Here is a 20,544-nt window from a genome sequence, read left to right as displayed (position 1 = left end):
GAGACGAACGGCACGGGAAGTGGTCGCTCAAATAGGTGTCAGAAAGGACATACCACTCGAACCGACGGGCAAGAGTGGTAGAACAGATCGAAAGGTCCAAGTGGGAGTAGGTATGAGTAGAGTCCGAGAGGAAAGTCGGGGCGCCAGTATTGAGGCAGACAAGATTGAGATGGTTGAAGACATCTGCCAAGAGTGAGCCTCTTTGACAGGATGCAGGAGAGCCCCAAAGGGGATGATGGGCATTGAAGTCGCCAAACAATAAAAACGGCGGAGGAAGCTGAACAATCAGGTGCATCATGTCAGCCCGACTAACTGCAGATGACGATGGAGTGTAGACGGTACAAACTGAAAAAGTAAAGGCAGAAAGAGTAATACGGACAGCTATTGCTTGGAGTGGGGTGGTCAATGGGATGGGATGGTAATAGACATCGTCCCGAACGAGCAACATGACCCCACCATGAGCTGGAATACCGTCCACAGGGGTGAGGTCATACCGCTCCGAGGTATAGTGGGTAAAGGCAATACGGTCAGTTGGGCACAACTTGGTTTCCTGGAGACCAAGGACGAGCGGACAGTGCAGGCGGAGGAGTAGTTGTAATTCCTCCTGATTAGATCGAATACCTCTTATGTTCCAATGTAACAAGGCCATCGCTAGTCAGAAAAAAGGGGGGAACGAGACGGGGGAAGAGCTGGTCACCTCGACGGCCGCGGAGGGCCAGGTTTTGAGGGAACAACGCTACAACCGGCGGGAGGCGGATCCTGTTCCATCGAGTCATCGCCAGCTGCGGCCGCTGTCCCGGGTTGTGTAGGAGGGGCAGCATCATTTGCCGACGAGAGGCCAGCTGAGCGCCTGGCAGCAGAGCGTCCCGGCGAAACTGAGGACGGCCGGGAGCAGCGACTCACGGATGGAGCGTCAGACGAAACGCGCCGGGGTGGAGAGGGGGATAGAGACTTCTTCTTGGAGGCCTTCTTGGAAGTCCGAGGAGGCACAGGGATGGTGGGCTGGACCCGAAGAAGGTCCTCACGCGCGGGGTCCGTTTTGGAATGCCGGACCTCGGAAGCCGGGGTTCGGAACGTTTCCCCGATGGACGCCTGAGAATAGGATTGCTTCTCAGGTGGGGGGCGGGGGGGGGGGAGGAGGAGGAAGGGTGGCCCCTGGATCAGAGGGGGCAGGGGCCGCGGGGGGGGGGGGATTTGGAAGGGAGGGATTTGGGAACTGGAGGCATAGACCCCGGATGGGGGAAGGAGGTGGAGGGGGGGACAGGATAGGGGTGAGGATACTGTGGAAAGAGTGGACACGACTGAGGCAAACGAAGTTGTCAACGTCACGGGATGGAGGCGGTCATACTTCTTCCTGGCCTCAGAATAAGAGAGACGATCCAAAGTTTTGAGTTCTTGAATCTTCTTCTCCTTCTGATACGCGGGGCAGTCTAAAGATCGAGGCAAGTGGATGCCAGGACAATTAACGCACTGAGGTGGTGGGGTGCATGTATGTTCCTCACGAAGAGGACGTCCACAATCGCCTCAAAGGGGCTCAGCCTCACACCATGACGACATGTGCCCAAAGTGCAAACACCGAAAGCAGTGCATAGGAGGCGGGACGTAAGGTCGCACGTCGCACCGGTAGCACATCACCTTTACCTTCTCCGGGAGAACGTCCCCCTCGAAGGCGAGGATAAAGGCCCCGGTGTCGATGCAACGGTCTTTGGGGCCGCGCTGGACTCGCCGGACGAAATGCACGCCTCGGCGCTCCAGGTTGGCCCTGAGCTCCTCATCAGATTGCAGCAGGAGGTCCCAATGAAAAATAACCCCCTGCGTCCTATTCAGTGCCAGATGCGGGACAATGGACACTGGGATGTCCCCTAGTCAGTCGCACGCCTGGAGCGCCGCCGACTGTGTGGCGGAGGTGGTCTTTATAAGAACGGACCCCGAACGCATTTTACTGAGAGCCTCGATTTCCCCGAAGATGTCCTCAATGTGCTGAACAAAGAACATGGGCTTGGAGGTGGCGAACGTCCCCCCATCGGTCCGAGAACAGACCAAATAGCGGGGCAAGTACTTCGCCCCAAGCCGGCGGGCCTGTCCTTCCTCCCAGGGAGTGGCCAAGGGGGAAAGGGCAGGAGAACCAGAACCAGAGACAGTACCTTTCTTTTTAAAAGACTCGGCCGCAGAGCGACCTGATACATGTTGACGTTTCATCTGCGAAACGTCCGCCCCGATACCACCCACTCCGACCAGGGGCTCTCCCCACGGGCGCCACCAAGCCTCAGCAAGGGCCACCTGGCAGGATGACCGTTGCCGGGAGTCCTGATGCCCCAAGGAGACGTGCATCTACTCCTTGGCCGACGTGGGGAGGGTGCAGCTCAGGTATAGGCAGTACGATCCCTGTGTTGTCAGGGGGCTACAACCTAGAGGGTACATGACGACTCCACCAGAACGGGCTGGCTACCGTGCTGGATTTCGGTTGCCATGGAAAGTCCATCATGATCATAGGTGCAGATGGGGACGCACTATGGGCGTAACTTGTGCAACCCATCAGGCGTTTAGGCCCAATTTGAGGCATAGTGGGTATGGTTACAACGCCGTTACAATGCTGAGTGCCAAGGTCTTAGTGCACGGAGGACCAGTGATACACCACGTAAGGCGTCCTTCCCCAAAAGGCTCGTACTTCTGTAGAATTTTGAAAAATGGAGGTCAAACCCCAAGGGGGACCATCACATGAAAGGCCGAAACGGTTGAAACTCCTTTTAGTCGCCTCTTACGACAGGCAGGAATACCTCAGGCCTATTCGTACCCCGGACCCGCAGGGGGGATATTACAGCATATCAGGATATTTTAGTATGCTGAGACGTGTAGACAGTTTTAAAATCATGGTGAAATATTTGGACGAAACATTTATCTAATGACCTGTGAATCTACAATAGTGGCACCTAATAAAAGAGAAAGTTCATTTTTACTGACATGTTTCAAGAAATTGTTTGTCTCTTGCAAAGAAAATATTATGCCATTAGTCTGGTGAAAAATTTAGTGTCAGTGCTATGTAATCTACAAAAAGGAAAAGAGCATGTCACATGAAAGCCCCAAAATGCAAGTAGTGAATTTTGTGGGTTTTCAGTTACGAGATAAGGTTAACACAAGTAAGTTGCACTAGGGCTAATGATTAACATTATGAATTTAGTTCTTGTAAAGCTAAAATTGCAGGAAGAGATTTAACAGTTTATTTTCCACATTTCCATGCGTACTCTGCAGGCCACCATACGACATATGGCAGAGAGTATCTTGCACTACAGATGTACAACAATGGCAAACTATCAATGCTGATAATGATTTCTGCATCTTAACATCAGTATTTGACAATAATCAACCCCAAAACACCAATGTTAAATGATAAATTTATAAAATGGGATTAAAAGCGCAACATACAAATACATCTAATATCACACTTATTAATCATTGAATACAGCAATAATCAACATTACATATTGTACAACTTTATGTTTAAAGACTGTTCAAAACAGTTCCAAGATATGTTTCCCCTTCTGTCTACTTTTTTTTTTTTTTTTTTTCTTTTAAGCAGAGAGAACATCCTGCTTTTGAGAACAGAATTTTCAGAAGCTGACAACAAGGCTATACAGCTCTAATACTTCAGTGCAATTTCTTGAAGCTTTGGATATGAAGTACTGACGATGTAATGAACCAATGTGGTGTTGAAATGCGATGGTAGGTCCATTTCTGTTCCAGCTTGCAAATTACTCTTTTCTTGTTCTGTTTTATAAAGTTCACTCCATAAATCAAATTGGTTTAACTGTTTTCCTGCAATATGTCAATGTGTTGCCCATCCTCACTGACAGTCGTTTCAACAGCTGCAAGCAAATCCTTGATGGTTTTGATTACAGCTGAACATGTTAAAGCTTCTTGAAAGGCTATGTTCTTGAACCTAGGTTTGAGCAATACTAATGTGGCTAATATTTTAAAATATTCAGCTCGTAGTAAGTACTTTTTGATTTATGTTATAATGTTACTCTTCATCTTACCTGCAACAGTCTGTATTTGTTGCATGACAGATATTTTGATATTAAACATACTAATAATTAGTATTACTTTACTGTTGCATTGCACTTTTATACATGAATTTCACAAGTATCCACTTTTATAGGCAGCAGAATGACACAAACACATGTTGTTTGTACAATATATGAAGCTGTTAGCATTGCAGAGGCACTAGAATAACAGTCAGTGATATTATTAATCACTGGATGCAGTTGAAAAATCTTTCAATTCTATTAAATGTTGAATTCCATCTAGTGGATCCTTGCTGAACAAGTTTGAGGTTTGACTCATTTCTTAGCTCATCACTTGCTACTACACTTTGAATCATATTATGATCCTTTTCACAGCAGTTATCAGCTCAAAGAGTTTGTAAGTTTTCTTGGGACATTTTTTTGCCAATCAAATTCAACATGGGGCAAAACATAATACACAACTAGTTCTAAATGCTATTTTCACCCCTGTAACCCTATTTCTTCTTGCATTGGACACCACTACAAGCATTATACTGGTATTTATTTCCCATTCTTTACAGGTCTGCAACAAAATGTTCAAAATATACATTGGAACTCATAGGTATCAACAGTAGCCATTTTCATTTTATCGCCATCAAAATAATTAACTGTACCTTTAGAAATTTTCTACGCTGCATCATGCCTGTTCAAATATCTAGCGTGAGAGTTAAACTGTCCAAATTCTGAATTTTATTTTTGAAGTAGTTCTCAGTAATTTAAAATTGATTTTTTAGCATACTCTTGAATGTCTGGCTCAACAGTAGTTCAGACAATGATGCAATGACGTTAAGCAGATTTAAAATGCCTTCACTTCCAAAAATTTCAAAAAGATGTGCATCTTTACAAATCATGTACAAAACTGCAAACAATGGTAACTCCAGATTGGAATATCAACAATATAGGGAAAAGATATATTGCTACTTAGCTTAGAGATGACACGTCAAGTAGCAGGCACGCAAACTCAAAAGACACTAAGACACCAGCTTTCGGTCACAGCCTTCATCAATAAAAGAAAAACACACACACATTTACTCACACAAGCAATCACACCTCAAGCACACTGACTGCCATCAGTGGCAACTTGGACCGAGCTGCCGGTGATGGCAGTCAGTGTATATGTGGTGTACTTCCTTGTGTGTTTCTGTTTCTTTTTCTGATGAAGGCTGTAACTGAAAGCTAATGTGTAAGTGTCTTTTATTTGTATCTGTCTGCAACTTAACATGACATCTTTAGGGTAAGCAGCAATCTATCTTTTCCTTACTTTGTTGATGTACAAAACTGCTTTAGGTAAGTGTACACCTTCCAGTCCAGTTTCTGAACCATATTCAGAAATATCTCAAAAGCTTGAACTCAGTGTTGGTTGAAGAGGGTTTTTAGACCTTATCTTATTCACCGCCATTTCAAATATTGTCCCCCCTTTCCTTGTGGCCTTATTTGACAAGTAGAAAACGTGTTGCACTGGTGTTGTTATGAGCTATGTTTAGAAAAAATGATTTGTCAAATGATGGAAAAATTATTGACAGCAATAACAAATTTGATTCCCTTTTCTTTTCTTCCATTTCAACTTTGAAAGTCAATATTTTGTCCTTAATATCAATTTTATAATGTTTCAAAGAGTTCAGCATTGAAATGAAATGAGATGCTGATGTTTGTAACCACTAAATCAATGCTCAACGAACATCCGTACCTTGCACTGCTGGTAGCCATTCCCTTTCCTGTTCCCCTTGAAAATGGAGCAAGGGAAAAGTGACTATCTACATTCTTCTATATGTATATCATGTATCATTATGCTCAGAAATGAATAATGTCCTACCCACAAACTTCCCACCTGACTTAAAGTGGTATTCCGCTGCACACCCAATGTACGCAATACCCTGGTCCACCACATCACTCCTGCTCCCAAACCCTCCCACATGGATTACATCCCAGTGGAAGACCCAGGTGCATGACCTGTCTGATCATACATCAGGCACATCTTACTCCAGTCCCATCACAGGCTCATCCTGCCCCATCAGAGACAGGGTCACCTGTGATAGGTGGCATGTCATATACCAGCTCTGCTGCAATTTCTGCACAGAATTTTAGGTACACATGACCACCAACCAAATGTCCACTCTAATGAATGGCGACTACCAAACTGTGGCCAATGGCAAAGCTGACTACCCAGTGGCAAAACACACTGATGAGCACAACATGCTCGATTTCAATGGTTGTTTCAAAACCGATGCCAACTGGATCCTTTCCCCCAGCACCACCTTTTCTGAACTTGCAACACACCCCCGATTCCTGTAATCCTGACCTCAGTCTCTGCTAACCCCTCTTTCTCCATTTTGTCAACCCCCTAATCCACTCTTCCACCTCATCACTATCGTGTACTGGATGAATTCACTGGGGCTGGTGACCATGTTGTATTCTTTTTCCATGCATCTGCTGCCTCTCCCTCCTGCATTCATACACCAGTTGTTTCCCTCCATGCTGTCAGGCCACACTCCACCCTTTCCCAGTTCTTCCTCCAACACACTGCCCAATTTCTCCCCTCACCAAATCCACCCAAAATGTAGCTGTACAACCGGCTGATGTGGCTGAGCGGTTCTAGGCACTTCAGTCTGGAAATGCGGGACTGCTACGGTCGCAGGTTCGAATCCTGCCTCGGGTATGGATGTGTGTGATGTCCTTAGGTTAGTTAGGTTTAAGTAGTTCTGAGTTCTAGGGGACTGATGACCTCAGATGTCAAGTCTCATAGTGCTCAGAGCCATTTGAACCCCCCTTTTTTTGGTAGCTGTACAGGTGTGTGTGTGTGTGTGTGTGTGTGTGTGTGTGTGTGTGTGTGTGTGTGTGTGTGTGTGTGTGTTTAAGAGTAGCACGTTAATTTAGGAGCACATTGTGAATGCGGAAAACTTATCACATAATAAAGTCAAATCACTAGATTAAACAAGACATCAGGCCCAACAGGTTTGGCTTTTTGAAGATACATATACACTGTGGTCATCCACAAGACTACTTCACATCCAAAACATATAACATTAATGTCTTTACACTACACTATACTAGCCATAGTACTGTGCATGGCAGAGTGTACCAGGTACCAGTATTATTAGCTCCTGGCCTCTTAACATAATTCGTGCCAAAAGAAATTAATGCACTACTGTTGTTCCAGTTTCAGTATCTGGTACATACGTGCAGTTATATTTTATTATTATTTGAATATCAAATGGAAATGAAGTCCCATACTTCTTTACAGAGCATAGGGGAACGATGCGGGAGACCAGCACCGCCATACTGGGCAAGGTCCTAATGGAGGTGGTTTGCCATTGCCTTCCTCTGACTGTAATGGGGATGAATGACAATGATGAAGATGACACAACAACACCCAGTCATCTCAGGGCAGGTGAAAATCCCTGACCCCGCGCCGGGAATCGAACCCGGGACGCTGTGCGCGGGAAGCGAGAACGCTACTGTGAGATCATGAGCTGTGGACTATTTGAATATACATACCATATTTTCCTTGACATCTGCTCCTGATTGCGATGAAACACAATGAACGGTCACAAGCTAAAGCTTTTGTAATTGGAAACAACTCATCAAATTTTATTCTATCAGCACATATATCAAGAATATCTTTTTGCTTTTGTGACGTGATCATTCGTAGTGGCATAACATTATGCAGTTCACATAGATCTTCATAGTAGGCATGAAATTTTGGCGAGTTCTTTTTTCTTGTTGCGACAGATCCAATCATTATCTGAAAGTAAAAGCAGAACAAAGGTTACACGCTAATTAATAAAGCAAGTTGAGTGCTGAATACATCAAAATTCTTAAATACAATAACAGATTCATAATCATGGTTCTTATCACCAGAGCCCACAGCAATAGTTTGCTCTTGTTATGGTGGAGTCATTAGCTCAAGACAGTAGTTCAAATTTACTTCGCATATTGAATGTAGTGATCAAACGTGCTCAAAATTAAATTAGGAAGATATTACAAATAACTTAATTACAAATAGATTATAGCAAAACAAAAAACAGCTAGTAAAAATTGAGATAATATTAATGTAACTATAAACTGTGTTTTGTAGGAAGGAATAACGGTACATTTGTCACACTCTGTGGTATGATTACTTATGTGAGGCTGCTGTAAATTGGGTTTCTCGGTGTGGTTGAATATCTTATGACACACTAAACCTTTTACATGACCCTCACTATCATGAAAAATATACGAATTTTTCCAGATAGCAATAAAAACAGTTGACTTTGCATATGGCTCTTTATACAGATTGGACACAAAATGACGATGACGAAATAACCCATGGAGTTCAGCTGCCCATGCTCGATAGGACTGATGTGGATGCTCCCTACAGCAGTAAACCTCAGCCTGGGATGCACTTACAGTAGTATTTTGAAAGTTTACAGATTTGGTCCAACATTAAGGAGGATGGATCCTGCAACGAGGCGCGTTAATTCAGGACTTGATATATTCTTGGTGATATCTGTGAAAGGAATAAGCTTCGACATAAAATAGCATCAGTAATTCCAAAATCTTCAGAGTGTTTTTGCAGACATTCCTCTTATGCATCCCATTCTGCATGTGCAGAAAAGGAATGCAGATAAACCATGATGGCCTCAGAGGACAAAACAGCAGGCGACACAGATGGAGAACCATGCCGACTAGACAAAATATTGACTAAAGCACCACAGTTTGATAGTCCAGCACCTGTGATTGGTGGTGCAACGCTGTGGCAAATGATTCTTGCTGTTCAACAAGCTGACATAAAATGTCCTTCGCAGCACCATAACCCCCCCCCCCCCCCCCCCCACACACACACATACACAGTCTGAGGCATCTGAGATGTGCTATAGGATATTGAAAGTTAGGTAGTGTTATAAGACAAGGAAAGAGGAGGTTCTCCACAAAATTGACAAAGAAAGGAACAAAGACAAGATGATAAGACAGGATGATAAGATATGCGTTAAGGGAATAACTTCCAGGGTACTCAAGGGAGCCGTAGAGGCTAAAAACTTAATGGGAAGACAGACACTAGAATACATTCAACAAATAGTTGAGGGCATAGAGTGTAAGTGCTACTCTGATATGAAGAGCTTGGCACAAGAGAAAAATTTGTAGCAAGCTGCACAATAATAATAATAATAATAATAATAATAAACTTGGTTCCCCCAGTGAACCTAAGGTAGTATTTTTAGAAATTGTAGGTGCAGATATTAGCGTCAGTGAAAGTTTGAGTCAGATGTGGTAGCACATGTAATATCCCCACGGAAAATTACCCTCTACCACGCACTAATTAATAATGATTAATCAAATCATCCATATTTATTTACGTTTAAAAAGTATCTGATCAGATTTTCTAGTAAGATATGCGCCGACAGCTCGTCGACGCCAAGGTAGTTTTCTAGTACGTTTATTCTCTGGAACAACAGAGGTAGAGTTATGTATGCTCCATGGTTATTATAGTTGGGATAGAGAGAGAGAGAGAGAACGGAATTTTTTCCAAAATCGGATTGTTAAAGAAGTTTTTGGGTACTCTTCTTCGCATTAAAGCGAACAAGGGAAATTTGTGCCGCTAGTGGGAGACATAAAGAAATAATAAACTTGTGAGAATAAATCTCTTGAGATTTAAAATACCAGAAAACAGAATCTGTACAACAAAGGATTTAATATAAACCGTTCATCTGAAATCAGGTTTGTGAACATTTTATTACAGAGTGAATGAAGAATGAGTTCTCTGTATGAATCATTGATGATTGTCTGGGCCTGTAATTAATTGGGAAGTTTCAGCTGTGACGAAGAGAACCTGCAATCTATGAGTTTTACAAATCGTCCAAAAAGGCTTCGTCCACATCTGAAATATTAGATCTGTCGTAAATTGAACGGATTGTTCAAACGATCGATTTTCCCAACTGAATGCAGCGCTTAATAATAATAACAAACGTAAAGATCTTTTCTAGCAAAACTGCCGCTGAATATTAAGACGAGGGGCTCTACCAGAGATTCGACGAGGCTGATCTCAAGTAATATATTTTCATTGTACACAGATAAATTATAGAGAGAGAGAGAGAGAGAGAGAGTGAATGTAATTCTAGAAATTACTTACAATCCTCCAGTAGTATAATTGTTTGTCTGTCCTTTTACGGATCAGCCAATCATAATCCACGAAGCCCTGACTTTACTGTACTGATTCAGGCGTGAGAGTGAAGGAGCGATAAAGACGACAGTTACACTTCTGTACAGACAAACACTACACCAAGTTAGCGGCAAGCTGCATTCAACACACAAAGACTTTCATCACGATTCAAAACATCACAAAACAATAAAAAGAAAGAGTTTTAATTAGAATGGCCAATCCGTGACAGGACACGTTTTTGGACGTTGTTAAAATAATTTTGTTCTTTGTTTCATGTGAACGACGACGAGACAACCTAACTTGGGAAAAAGAGAAGAAATACTCGCAGCTGAATTAGTGGGCTCTACGAATAAACAGCATGCAGGGCGCAGAAAAATAAGGCCAGATCTATAATTTTTTTACTAAAGCTTGTTTGTATGCTGGAAGTAGACGTAGAGTTGAACATTGACTAATTGTGTTCATACCAGACGTAGTTTGACCTGCCCTAGTTGCATTTAATTATATAAGTAATATATGAAACTGTTATTGTGTGGAGGGAGATATATATAAATCTTGACTGTAGAACATTTATATGGTTTTAACTAGGGCAATGTTTAAGATGAGTCAAGCAGAGCAGAGCAACACGCAACAGCCTTCAGCTGTGAGCACCGACGATAATGAGGTAGTAAGAAGTGTTGTAGAACCGATCGCTACAGATAGCGCAATAGAACGCCCGGTAGACACGGCTGGAGATGTAACAGCAGGGATGCAACATGGATTAGATCCATTAGTAATTATAATGAGACAGATGCAAATGATAACCGAGAGTATGAATAATATGAAAACCGATATTAACGCGAGATTAGCCTCAGTTACTGAAGGGCAAAACCAATTGAATACAAAATTAGCCTCAGTTACTGAAGGGCAGGAAAATTTGCAAACCGACATTAATGCGAGATTAGCCTCAGTTACTGAAGGGCAAAACCAATTGAATACAAAATTAGCCTCAGTTACTGAAGGGCAGGAAAATTTGCAAACCGACATTAATGCGAAGTTAGCCTCAGTTACTGAAGGGCAAAACCATTTGAATACAAAATTAGCTTCAGTCACTGAAGGGCAGGAAAATTTGAAAGCTGAGATTAAGCAGCACTTACAGGCCAGTTTTTCCGAATTAGAGCGGCGGATAGAGGAAAAGACAAAGGAACTAAAAGATCAGGCCGAAGAGACGGAACGAAAATTAACTGCACAAATAGAATTGGTTAAAGCTCAATGTGAGGAATCTACTCAACGTGTACGTGTAGAAATGAAGGAGTATGTGGCCATTAAGATAGATACCGTACGCGAACAGGTGGAAATGGTTCCGCAGTTAGTACAAAAGCAAGATGCCATGTCATGTGCAATTGCGCAACTTCCTGAATTGGCACGTACGCAGACGAACCTAAAGGAAAGTGTGGAACATCTGACAGAACGTCAAGACGTTATTGACCACCAGATTAATGTATTAACGGGTAAATTATCCGAAATCACATTAGAAAACAAAAGGCTAATGTGTGAAAACGTTGAGCAAAATGCTAAAGCAGCATTCCAGAGTCTACGCGCCAAACACGAAGAGAATTTGTTTGCGAAAGGACTTGAGGAAGTGCGACAGCAGTTAGGTGATGATCTCGAGCATTGGAAACAAACGATCGAAGAATCGATACGCGTTTCACAACAAGGCTCAGAACAAATGAATACAGGTCGACAGCAGAAGTTGTCAGCGACTATAGACCCAGTTACTGCACATTCGCACACAATACCGACATGTGTAAGTAACTCGAATATCAAATTGCCACGAGCTAGTTGTTCGCGTGATGTCCTAGCGGATGGAGATTACGAAAGCCTTTGTCATGCCGAAGAAAAAATGATAAAGCATCGGCAATTTCAGATTTTTAACACTGACAAAAGGGGGGTCCATCCGATTGTTTTTATTCGAAGTTTTAGAGGAGTGCTACCCAGAAATTGGTCGGAGTGGCAGAAGATCAGTTTCGTTACTGGGTATATACAAGGTTCGGTGGCGATCTGGGCCTCGGACATGACTTCTGTTTGCTCGACGTATGAAGATTTTGAAAAAGCGTTTTTAGCGAAATTCTGGTCAGAAGGAGTACAGGAACGCCTAAGGCAGGAGGTGCTCTACCCCGAGCCTTTCTCTTTTTCGAAGGGAAGCCTTAGGAAATATTTTGAAAAATATATAAATAAAACAAGATATTGGGACAGACCTATGCCTTTGCCAGACATAATAAACATACTTAAGGCAAGATTACCAACTAGCATCCGGAATCAATTAATTTACGGCAACGATAAAGACCTGGAGTCGTTCCTCACGACGTTAGATCATATAGACATTATAGAAGAGAACAGCCAGAAAGCACGTAATAGCAGATTCCAATATAGGGAGATAGAACCTCCGGCTAATGGTAGGCAAGGGAACGCACAGAGATCGATAAATAATGGAGAAACTCATCAAAATCTCAACAATAATACCGGTAATAGTCTTGCGAGGGGCTATCCAAGGAATAACAGGAATGGGAAAAGATACAATCCCGTATGGGGAAACGAAAGGAATTTTAGACCGCAAGCTTGGAACAATAACGGTAATAGAAAGTGGAATCAACCGGGGGGAATAAACTCAACCAACCAACATCAGTGGGGACAGACATCTACGAATCAACCGGTAATTACCGAAGTGACGGACGATGTCAACCACCAGGCGAATCAAAATCCAACAAACTTGTAAGGACCCACTCGTGCCCCGGAGGAGCGGTCAACAATAGGTTGAGGGGCAACAGGATATGTGTACCAATGCTAACGTACAATGATGGACGATTACTGGCAGATGAATTGACCGAAGACTTAGAACCCCAAGATGAGGATAAGGAACAGGTGGCAGTAGCCGAAGTGCAAGTGATTTTGGAGACTGTACCTATAGTGGCGGTTTTAGACACAGCTGCAACCACAAATGTTATTTCAGAGGCTCTATTCAACAAGATCAGAAATATAAGGAGAGTACCAATTTTTCCAGTTCAAAATTGCAAAATAATAGGCGCCGTTGGGGCTCGATCGGCGAATGTAAAAGTGCAGTCACTACTTAGTGTAGAAGTAGGAAATGTAGCAATATTAAGCACATTCCTTGTTGTGAAAAATTTGGTGGTAGACTGCATTATCGGAGTCGACAGCCTACGTCAATACGGATGCAGAATAGATTTTAAAACAGGAAAAATTTGGTTAAATATAAATAAACAAGAAATTGAGTTGGACTTGTTGAAAAAGGAAAGCCTTACCAGAAAATATAATAGTGGGATCAGCGTGCAAGTAATCAAGACTGCACAGAATTCTAAACAGCACGCAAATAATGAGTTCCAAGCCAAAGGAGATTTCGGTCAATTAGTGTATGAGAAGTTAAATGAATCTGACTGCATCACTGAAGATCAGAAGAAGCAGCTCAAAGAATTATTATTAGTGTATGAAAACGTGTTTGATGAGAGGCCAGGAGTGATTAAAGGATACATATGCCATCTCTACGTTAAGCCGCACGAAACATATTGTCGAACTTTCTATCCTGTTCCCTGGAGGTTAAAGGCTCAAGTTCAAAAAGAAATAGATCGCATGTTGAAATGGGGTTTGATCGAACACTCCACAAGTTCCTACTGCTCACTATTGTTGGTCGTGCCAAAAGCATACCCGGGATCGAACAAAATAAAAGGGTTATTTCCTCATAACGACTTAAAAAGATATAATGAAGAATAGAAGATAGGGAGGAATGGTGTTCCGAGTGCCAGAGATGAACACTCGTAAAAAATATAACCATAAACTGTGTGTGTGTAGTGTTAAAAACATTTAAAATGAAATAGTTAATCAATGACATAGAATATAGAAATAGTGACTAATTATTATTGGATGTTGTAAAAAGGATAGTGGAGATAGGCTTCACCTGTGGTTTGAGTGAACATAGGACTTTAGCTTTGCTAATGTGATCAAGATGTATAAAGTATCTGACTGACCTGCGAGAAAAATGAAATGTTTCCCGCAAAAGGACGCTGAATAATCAAAAAAAGGTTCAAAGTGAATATTCAGATATAATCTCATGTGAACGCTTAGATGTATAAACGTGTGAAGGGATGTGTTGTAGTAGTGAATCGTGAGTGACAGTTAACGCCGCAAAGACAATTTCCCGCGCAAAACAATTGACGTCGGCGCGAGAATTAAAATCGATAGAGACGACACAGATATGCTTTATAAGAGACTCGCACCAAGCGCGAGAATAAACTCATTCAGGTTGAACTTTAAAAGGAATAAGTGTCACAATTAGGAGTTAAGAGTTTTTAAAATTATTAATATTTATAGAATTAATAGTTGTTAAATGGTTTGTGTTCGTTTGGGAATTCTGTTTGAAAAATCCAGTTCCATAGATGCGCATGGATGAACGCAGTATGAATCAGAGAGAAAATGAAAGAAGCGAATCCGCATTCCTCAATGCTAATAAATTTTACAATTCAGCACTAAAGCGAAGAATGTGTTTAGAATAAAAAGTTTTGAGGATAGCTAAATTATATGACTTATTAAGGGAATATGGATGATGTCTGGTATAAAATGAACTACACTTTCCATTATTCGATGATTTGAATCCAAAATCTATAGTAAGTTACATGAATCCTTTAAATTACGAAGGACAAATCAGTCATAGAAAATCTGTTAAAGCGTTTGGACTTATAAGTACCAGTGGGGAGGCAAAGTCAAAAGGAGTATTCAAACGAAAGTAAATCGTATGATGCTTTTGGCAACATCATTAATTAAGAGTTAAATTCATTGAAGTACGTCGTAACAAAAAGGATCCATGAAGCCATAAGGATTTTGCTTTCAAAAAGGAGAATCTTGGACGGTGCAACCTAATCAGTTCTCTTACAGGAAGAGTTTCCTTTTTGTTCACTGCTAATTCTTTTGGGAATGAATGTTGCATGTCAATTCGAGTATCCCGGTTCCTTCTACTCTTCCCATTGTGGGCCGCGTAGAAGATCTACTACAAAGGGGGCCGCGTAGAAGACCGACTACAAATGTGGACGTCGGGGACATGCAAGACCCGGGGGAGTTTAGCACCGCAAGATATTGTACTAGGAGCAAGATTGTAAAACGCAAATTCACGTTATTTATTGTAAAAAGTTTTTTTTGCTAGAGGCACAAACTACCTTTTTCCAAATTGTGAGACAAATTGATCCCTATCTTTTCTTTAAAGACAAATGTCAAAATTAATTTTGTTCTTCTATAGGCTTTCCTATCTTCTATGTATCGTAGGCTGGGGGTCTAAGCTTAAGAGGTTTTCCAAGGTTTCCCTGCTTAAGAAAGTTCCCGAATGGGTAGACCCTGACAACAGTCTATGAAAGATCATCTTCCTTGGTTGTGCACAGCAAACATAACACCGAGATGCACGTAAAAGCAATACAGCCGCGATACCTGTCTCTTCATTTCTTCTGTTTTCCACATTTCTTTTCTTCGTCTGTCTCAAACATAATATTCTTTTTCAGTCGGAGGACTGACAATCATCACTTCCGGGTTATCCACATTAATAGATAGCTCGCGAAGTGTGTTCGGTGAATCAAAATTGAGCTCACAAACTTCGCTCGCTGCGAGGGGCATTGTAATATCCCCACGGAAAATTACCCTCTACCACGCACTAATTAATAATGATTAATCAAATCATCCATATTTATTTACGTTTAAAAAGTATCTGATCAGATTTTCTAGTAAGATATGCGCCGACAGCTCGTCGACGCCAAGGTAGTTTTCTAGTACGTTTATTCTCTGGAACAACAGAGGTAGAGTTATGTATGCTCCATGGTTATTATAGTTGGGATAGAGAGAGAGAGAGAACGGAATTTTTTCCAAAATCGGATTGTTAAAGAAGTTTTTGGGTACTCTTCTTCGCATTAAAGCGAACAAGGGAAATTTGTGCCGCTAGTGGGAGACATAAAGAAATAATAAACTTGTGAGAATAAATCTCTTGAGATTTAAAATACCAGAAAACAGAATCTGTACAACAAAGGATTTAATATAAACCGTTCATCTGAAATCAGGTTTGTGAACATTTTATTACAGAGTGAATGAAGAATGAGTTCTCTGTATGAATCATTGATGATTGTCTGGGCCTGTAATTAATTGGGAAGTTTCAGCTGTGACGAAGAGAACCTGCAATCTATGAGTTTTACAAATCGTCCAAAAAGGCTTCGTCCACATCTGAAATATTAGATCTGTCGTAAATTGAACGGATTGTTCAAACGATCGATTTTCCCAACTGAATGCAGCGCTTAATAATAATAACAAACGTAAAGATCTTTTCTAGCAAAACTGCCGCTGAATATTAAGACGAGGGGCTCTACCAGAGATTCGACGAGGCTGATCTCAAGTAATATATTTTCATTGTACACAGATAAATTATAGAGAGAGAGAGAGAGAGAGAGTGAATGTAATTCTAGAAATTACTTACAATCCTCCAGTAGTATAATTGTTTGTCTGTCCTTTTACGGATCAGCCAATCATAATCCACGAAGCCCTGACTTTACTGTACTGATTCAGGCGTGAGAGTGAAGGAGCGATAAAGACGACAGTTACACTTCTGTACAGACAAACACTACACCAAGTTAGCGGCAAGCTGCATTCAACACACAAAGACTTTCATCACGATTCAAAACATCACAAAACAATAAAAAGAAAGAGTTTTAATTAGACACACTCAGACAGCATAATGGTTAAGTGAATGCTTGTGATGAGCAGGAAATCAATCCCAGTCTGCTGCAAATTTTCAGTCATCACTACATATTCATTACACCAAAGGTGATTAATAGATTCTAATCCAATGACTTCTTTAAGTTAGGCCCTGAAATGAAATCAGCACTCCCTTACTGCTTTTTATAATTTTCTTCTTTTGTCAGCTATATGAAAATTTTAGACATTTCATTAGATTATTTTATTTCACTTATCACAATTTTTTCATTCTGTTGTAAATATTTTATTCCCTTGTATACTGTGTGACTTCCTTGAGTTTAAACTGTCATGTTTGACCTATCGACTACTAACAGTTCATAATTAGTACAGAGCTCATTTTAGAATTCTTATGTAGATTACAGTATAAAGGCATCACATGAAATCCAGAATGAGATTTTCACTCTGCAGTGGAGTGTGCGCTGTTATGAAACTTCCTGGCAGATTAAAACTGTGTGCCGGACCGAGACTCGAATTCGGGACCTTAGCCTTTCGCGGGCAAGTGCTCTACCATCTGAGCTACCTAAGCACGACTCACGCCCCATACTCACAGCTTTACTTCTGCCAGTATCTCGTCTCCCACCTTCCAAACTTTGCAGAAGCTCTCCTGCAAACCTCGCAGAACTAGCACTCCTGAAAGAAAGGATACTGCAGAGACATGGCTTAGCCACAACCGGGGGGATGTTTCCAGAATGAGATTTTCACGCTGCAGCAGTGTGTGCACTGATATGCACTCAGGTAGCACACCGCACCTGGTACACGCAGCGCTTGGGGACCACAGCACAGCTACGACACGTGAGGACGGGCTTATAACAGCCCGAAACTGGTCGTGTGAAAATAAAGTAATGTACAACTGAAGCGGTATTTTCAACCTATGCTATCAAATTACCACCCAAGCCAGAAAAGAGGGACGATTAATATGCTCATAAGACGAGCAAGACGAATATGTCAGCTGCAGCACCTCAGGTGTGAGATGCACCATACAGAGGGCATTCTGGAGACCAATTGATACTCCACTAGTTACATAAGAAGTGTCACAGAACCGAAATCTCAGTGAAGCATCACATCAGAAAAAGAAATAACAGGTACAGCCTCTCTGCCATATATTTTCAGAGTGATAGACAAATTCGGTTGTATATTGGGCAAACATGCTGTAAAGACTATTTAAAAAGTGACGAAAAACATCAAAGAGTGTCTTACATCGGCAAAGGACAAAAGGGACCCATCTGCAATGACGGGAATATACCATGTACATGTGGAAAATTCTATGTTAGAATGACTGTTGAATAATCAACACCAGGATCACTAGACATAAGAAGCACTGCAGGTTGGGGCAGGTGGAGAAATTTGCCATGGCAGAGCATGTGCTATGTGAGACTGACCACACTGTGATTTGTTGATGTGGAAGTTCTTGGTGTACAGAGGAGCTATCACACTCACTTGTTCGGGGAAGTTATAGGAATACAATAACATGACAATATGTTCAACAAGAAAGAAGAAAGCTTCAAGGTGAATGGATGCTGCATTCCTATACTGTAGCGAATGATCATTGCAAATAGCAAGGGAAGAACCATAGTGGTAATGACTATGGAAAAGGCCTTGGACGCTGGTGTGCCAGGTACATGTAACCTGCAGATGCAAGCTTGACTCTGGTCCACTGTCAGCAATGGAGGGTGAATCTTTGAAAATACCAGCTACTCACGCTGACAAAACACCAGAAAAATTATCAATCAAACATCAGCCGATGAACCTGAGAGAGAAGCCAACAGGTAATTACTAACTCTATTTGCAACACAGTTTGCAAACAGCATCCATATGATATATAAATCGGGAGATATAATGTAAACACTGTGATGTGTGTGTGTGGGGGGGGGGGGGGGGGACGCTGCATCATGCACGAAGTTTTAATACATTTATCTTTTACTACAAAGACATGCCCACAGTTGAGTCAACTGAAGGAAATACCCAACACCTGGCAGCACTTTTGACAGCTTTCAACTGTGAAGTGCAAATAGCTGTAGGCAAAAATAACAGCCATCTATAAAGCTATTAAGAGGCATTGCCACACAGACATTTACAAAATCACATTGTAGACATATGAAGCAGCTGTGCCCAGCATACAGAAACTGTCCAGGATCATCTGACACTGTGCCTGCTGTGAGAGTTTTCATTGTTTTGTTTTTAATAGCCGATTGGCAAAATGAACTACCAGGCAAAGCCAGGGTTGCCAGATGCTTGGTTGGTTAGTTAAAAGAAGGTGGGGGGGGGGGGGGGGAGAGACGAAACTGCGAGGTCATTGGTCCCTTGTTCCCAGTAAAATAATTACACATTGGAAAGAAGAGAAGAAGGGAGATGTACAGCACAATAACATGAGAAAGGAAGAACCAGAAGAATGACAGGACAACCAACACTACTATGGACAAAACAGGAAAAGAAAACCACAGAGAGAAGCAAGAAACAGGTAGAAGGGGTAAAAACAAGAGAGCAGATAACCGTGGCTGGCCAACCACAAGAATAAAAAGGAAAAGCCAGCACATTAAAACATCCACCCTAAAATCATTAGAGTGCAGAACACAAAGGATAAGCACTAGAACTTACATAGAATGATAAAACCCACTGTCACGTATAAAACGTAAAACTAAATTAGCCAGTGAGTCGTTGTCAGCTAAAATTAATGGCAACGAGATCAGTAACTGAAGAGTCCATCGCAGGGCAGCCAGAGAAGGACAGCTCACCGAGATATGGGCCACTGTCAGCCAGGTGCCGCACCGACACTGAGACGGGTCATCACGGAAGCCCATCTCCATAAGCAGTTTCCGCGTAGCTTGTTTGGCCAGTCTGTCGGCAAGTTTGTTGCCTGGGATTTCGACATGATCCGGGATCCAGACAAACACCGCTGAATGACTGGACCATTCCTGGATGATTGCTACCAAAGGATGACAAGGGTAGCACTGGTCAATAGCTTGTAGGCTGCTCAAGGAGTCAGTACACAGGGCATGAATGGATGTGCTCAAGAGCATGAGATATAGCCACCAGCTCGGTTGTGAAAACTCCGCAGCCATCGGGCAAGGAACGCTGTTCAATATGTCCTCCATGGACACACGCGAAGATGACATGAGCATCAGCCATCAAGCCATCGGTGTAAACCACTTCGTGGCCTCGGTACATGTCAAGAATCGAAAGGAAGTCGCAGCGGAGAGCCGTGGGGTTAACTGAGTCCTTGGGGCCATGTGAAAGGTCCAGGTGAAGCTGCGGCCTAGGTGTACACTATGGAGGTGTACGTGAATGGACCTCAAGTATAGGTGGTAAAGGCAAGGACTCCAATTCGGAAAGAACAGATCGGACACAAGCTGCAACTGGAAGCCCTGACGTGGGCTGCCGATGTGGGAGATGAACCACCATGGGTGGGAAAAGTAGACGGTGATTTGGATATGCAGGAGAACTATGAATATGTGTGACGTAACTAGCCAGCAGTTGTGCATGCCCAACCTGCAATGGAGGGACTCGTCCTAAAAGTTCCTGTCGCTAGGCGAACGCCACAGTGCTGCACTGGGTCAAGTAAATGCAATGCTGAGGATG

At 42.3% G+C, this 20,544-nt stretch overlaps 1 protein-coding gene across 2 annotated transcripts in view; it reads right to left on the bottom strand.

The window, feature by feature from the left end:
* Positions 1-20,544, bottom strand: part of LOC126235784 (centrosomal protein of 78 kDa) — a 142,348-nt gene that overhangs the window by 105,023 nt on the left and 16,781 nt on the right. For both annotated transcript variants that reach the window (XM_049944591.1, XM_049944590.1), the window contains exon 2: positions 7,557-7,803. In XM_049944591.1, the coding sequence (XP_049800548.1) occupies positions 7,557-7,800 (244 nt within the window). In that variant the 5' untranslated portion in view covers positions 7,801-7,803. The remainder of the gene's footprint in view (positions 1-7,556; positions 7,804-20,544) is intronic.

Source organism: Schistocerca nitens, chromosome 2, assembly GCF_023898315.1.
Source record: "Schistocerca nitens isolate TAMUIC-IGC-003100 chromosome 2, iqSchNite1.1, whole genome shotgun sequence".
Classification (NCBI taxonomy): domain Eukaryota; kingdom Metazoa; phylum Arthropoda; class Insecta; order Orthoptera; family Acrididae; genus Schistocerca; species Schistocerca nitens.
This window is presented reverse-complemented; position numbering and strand designations above follow the sequence as displayed.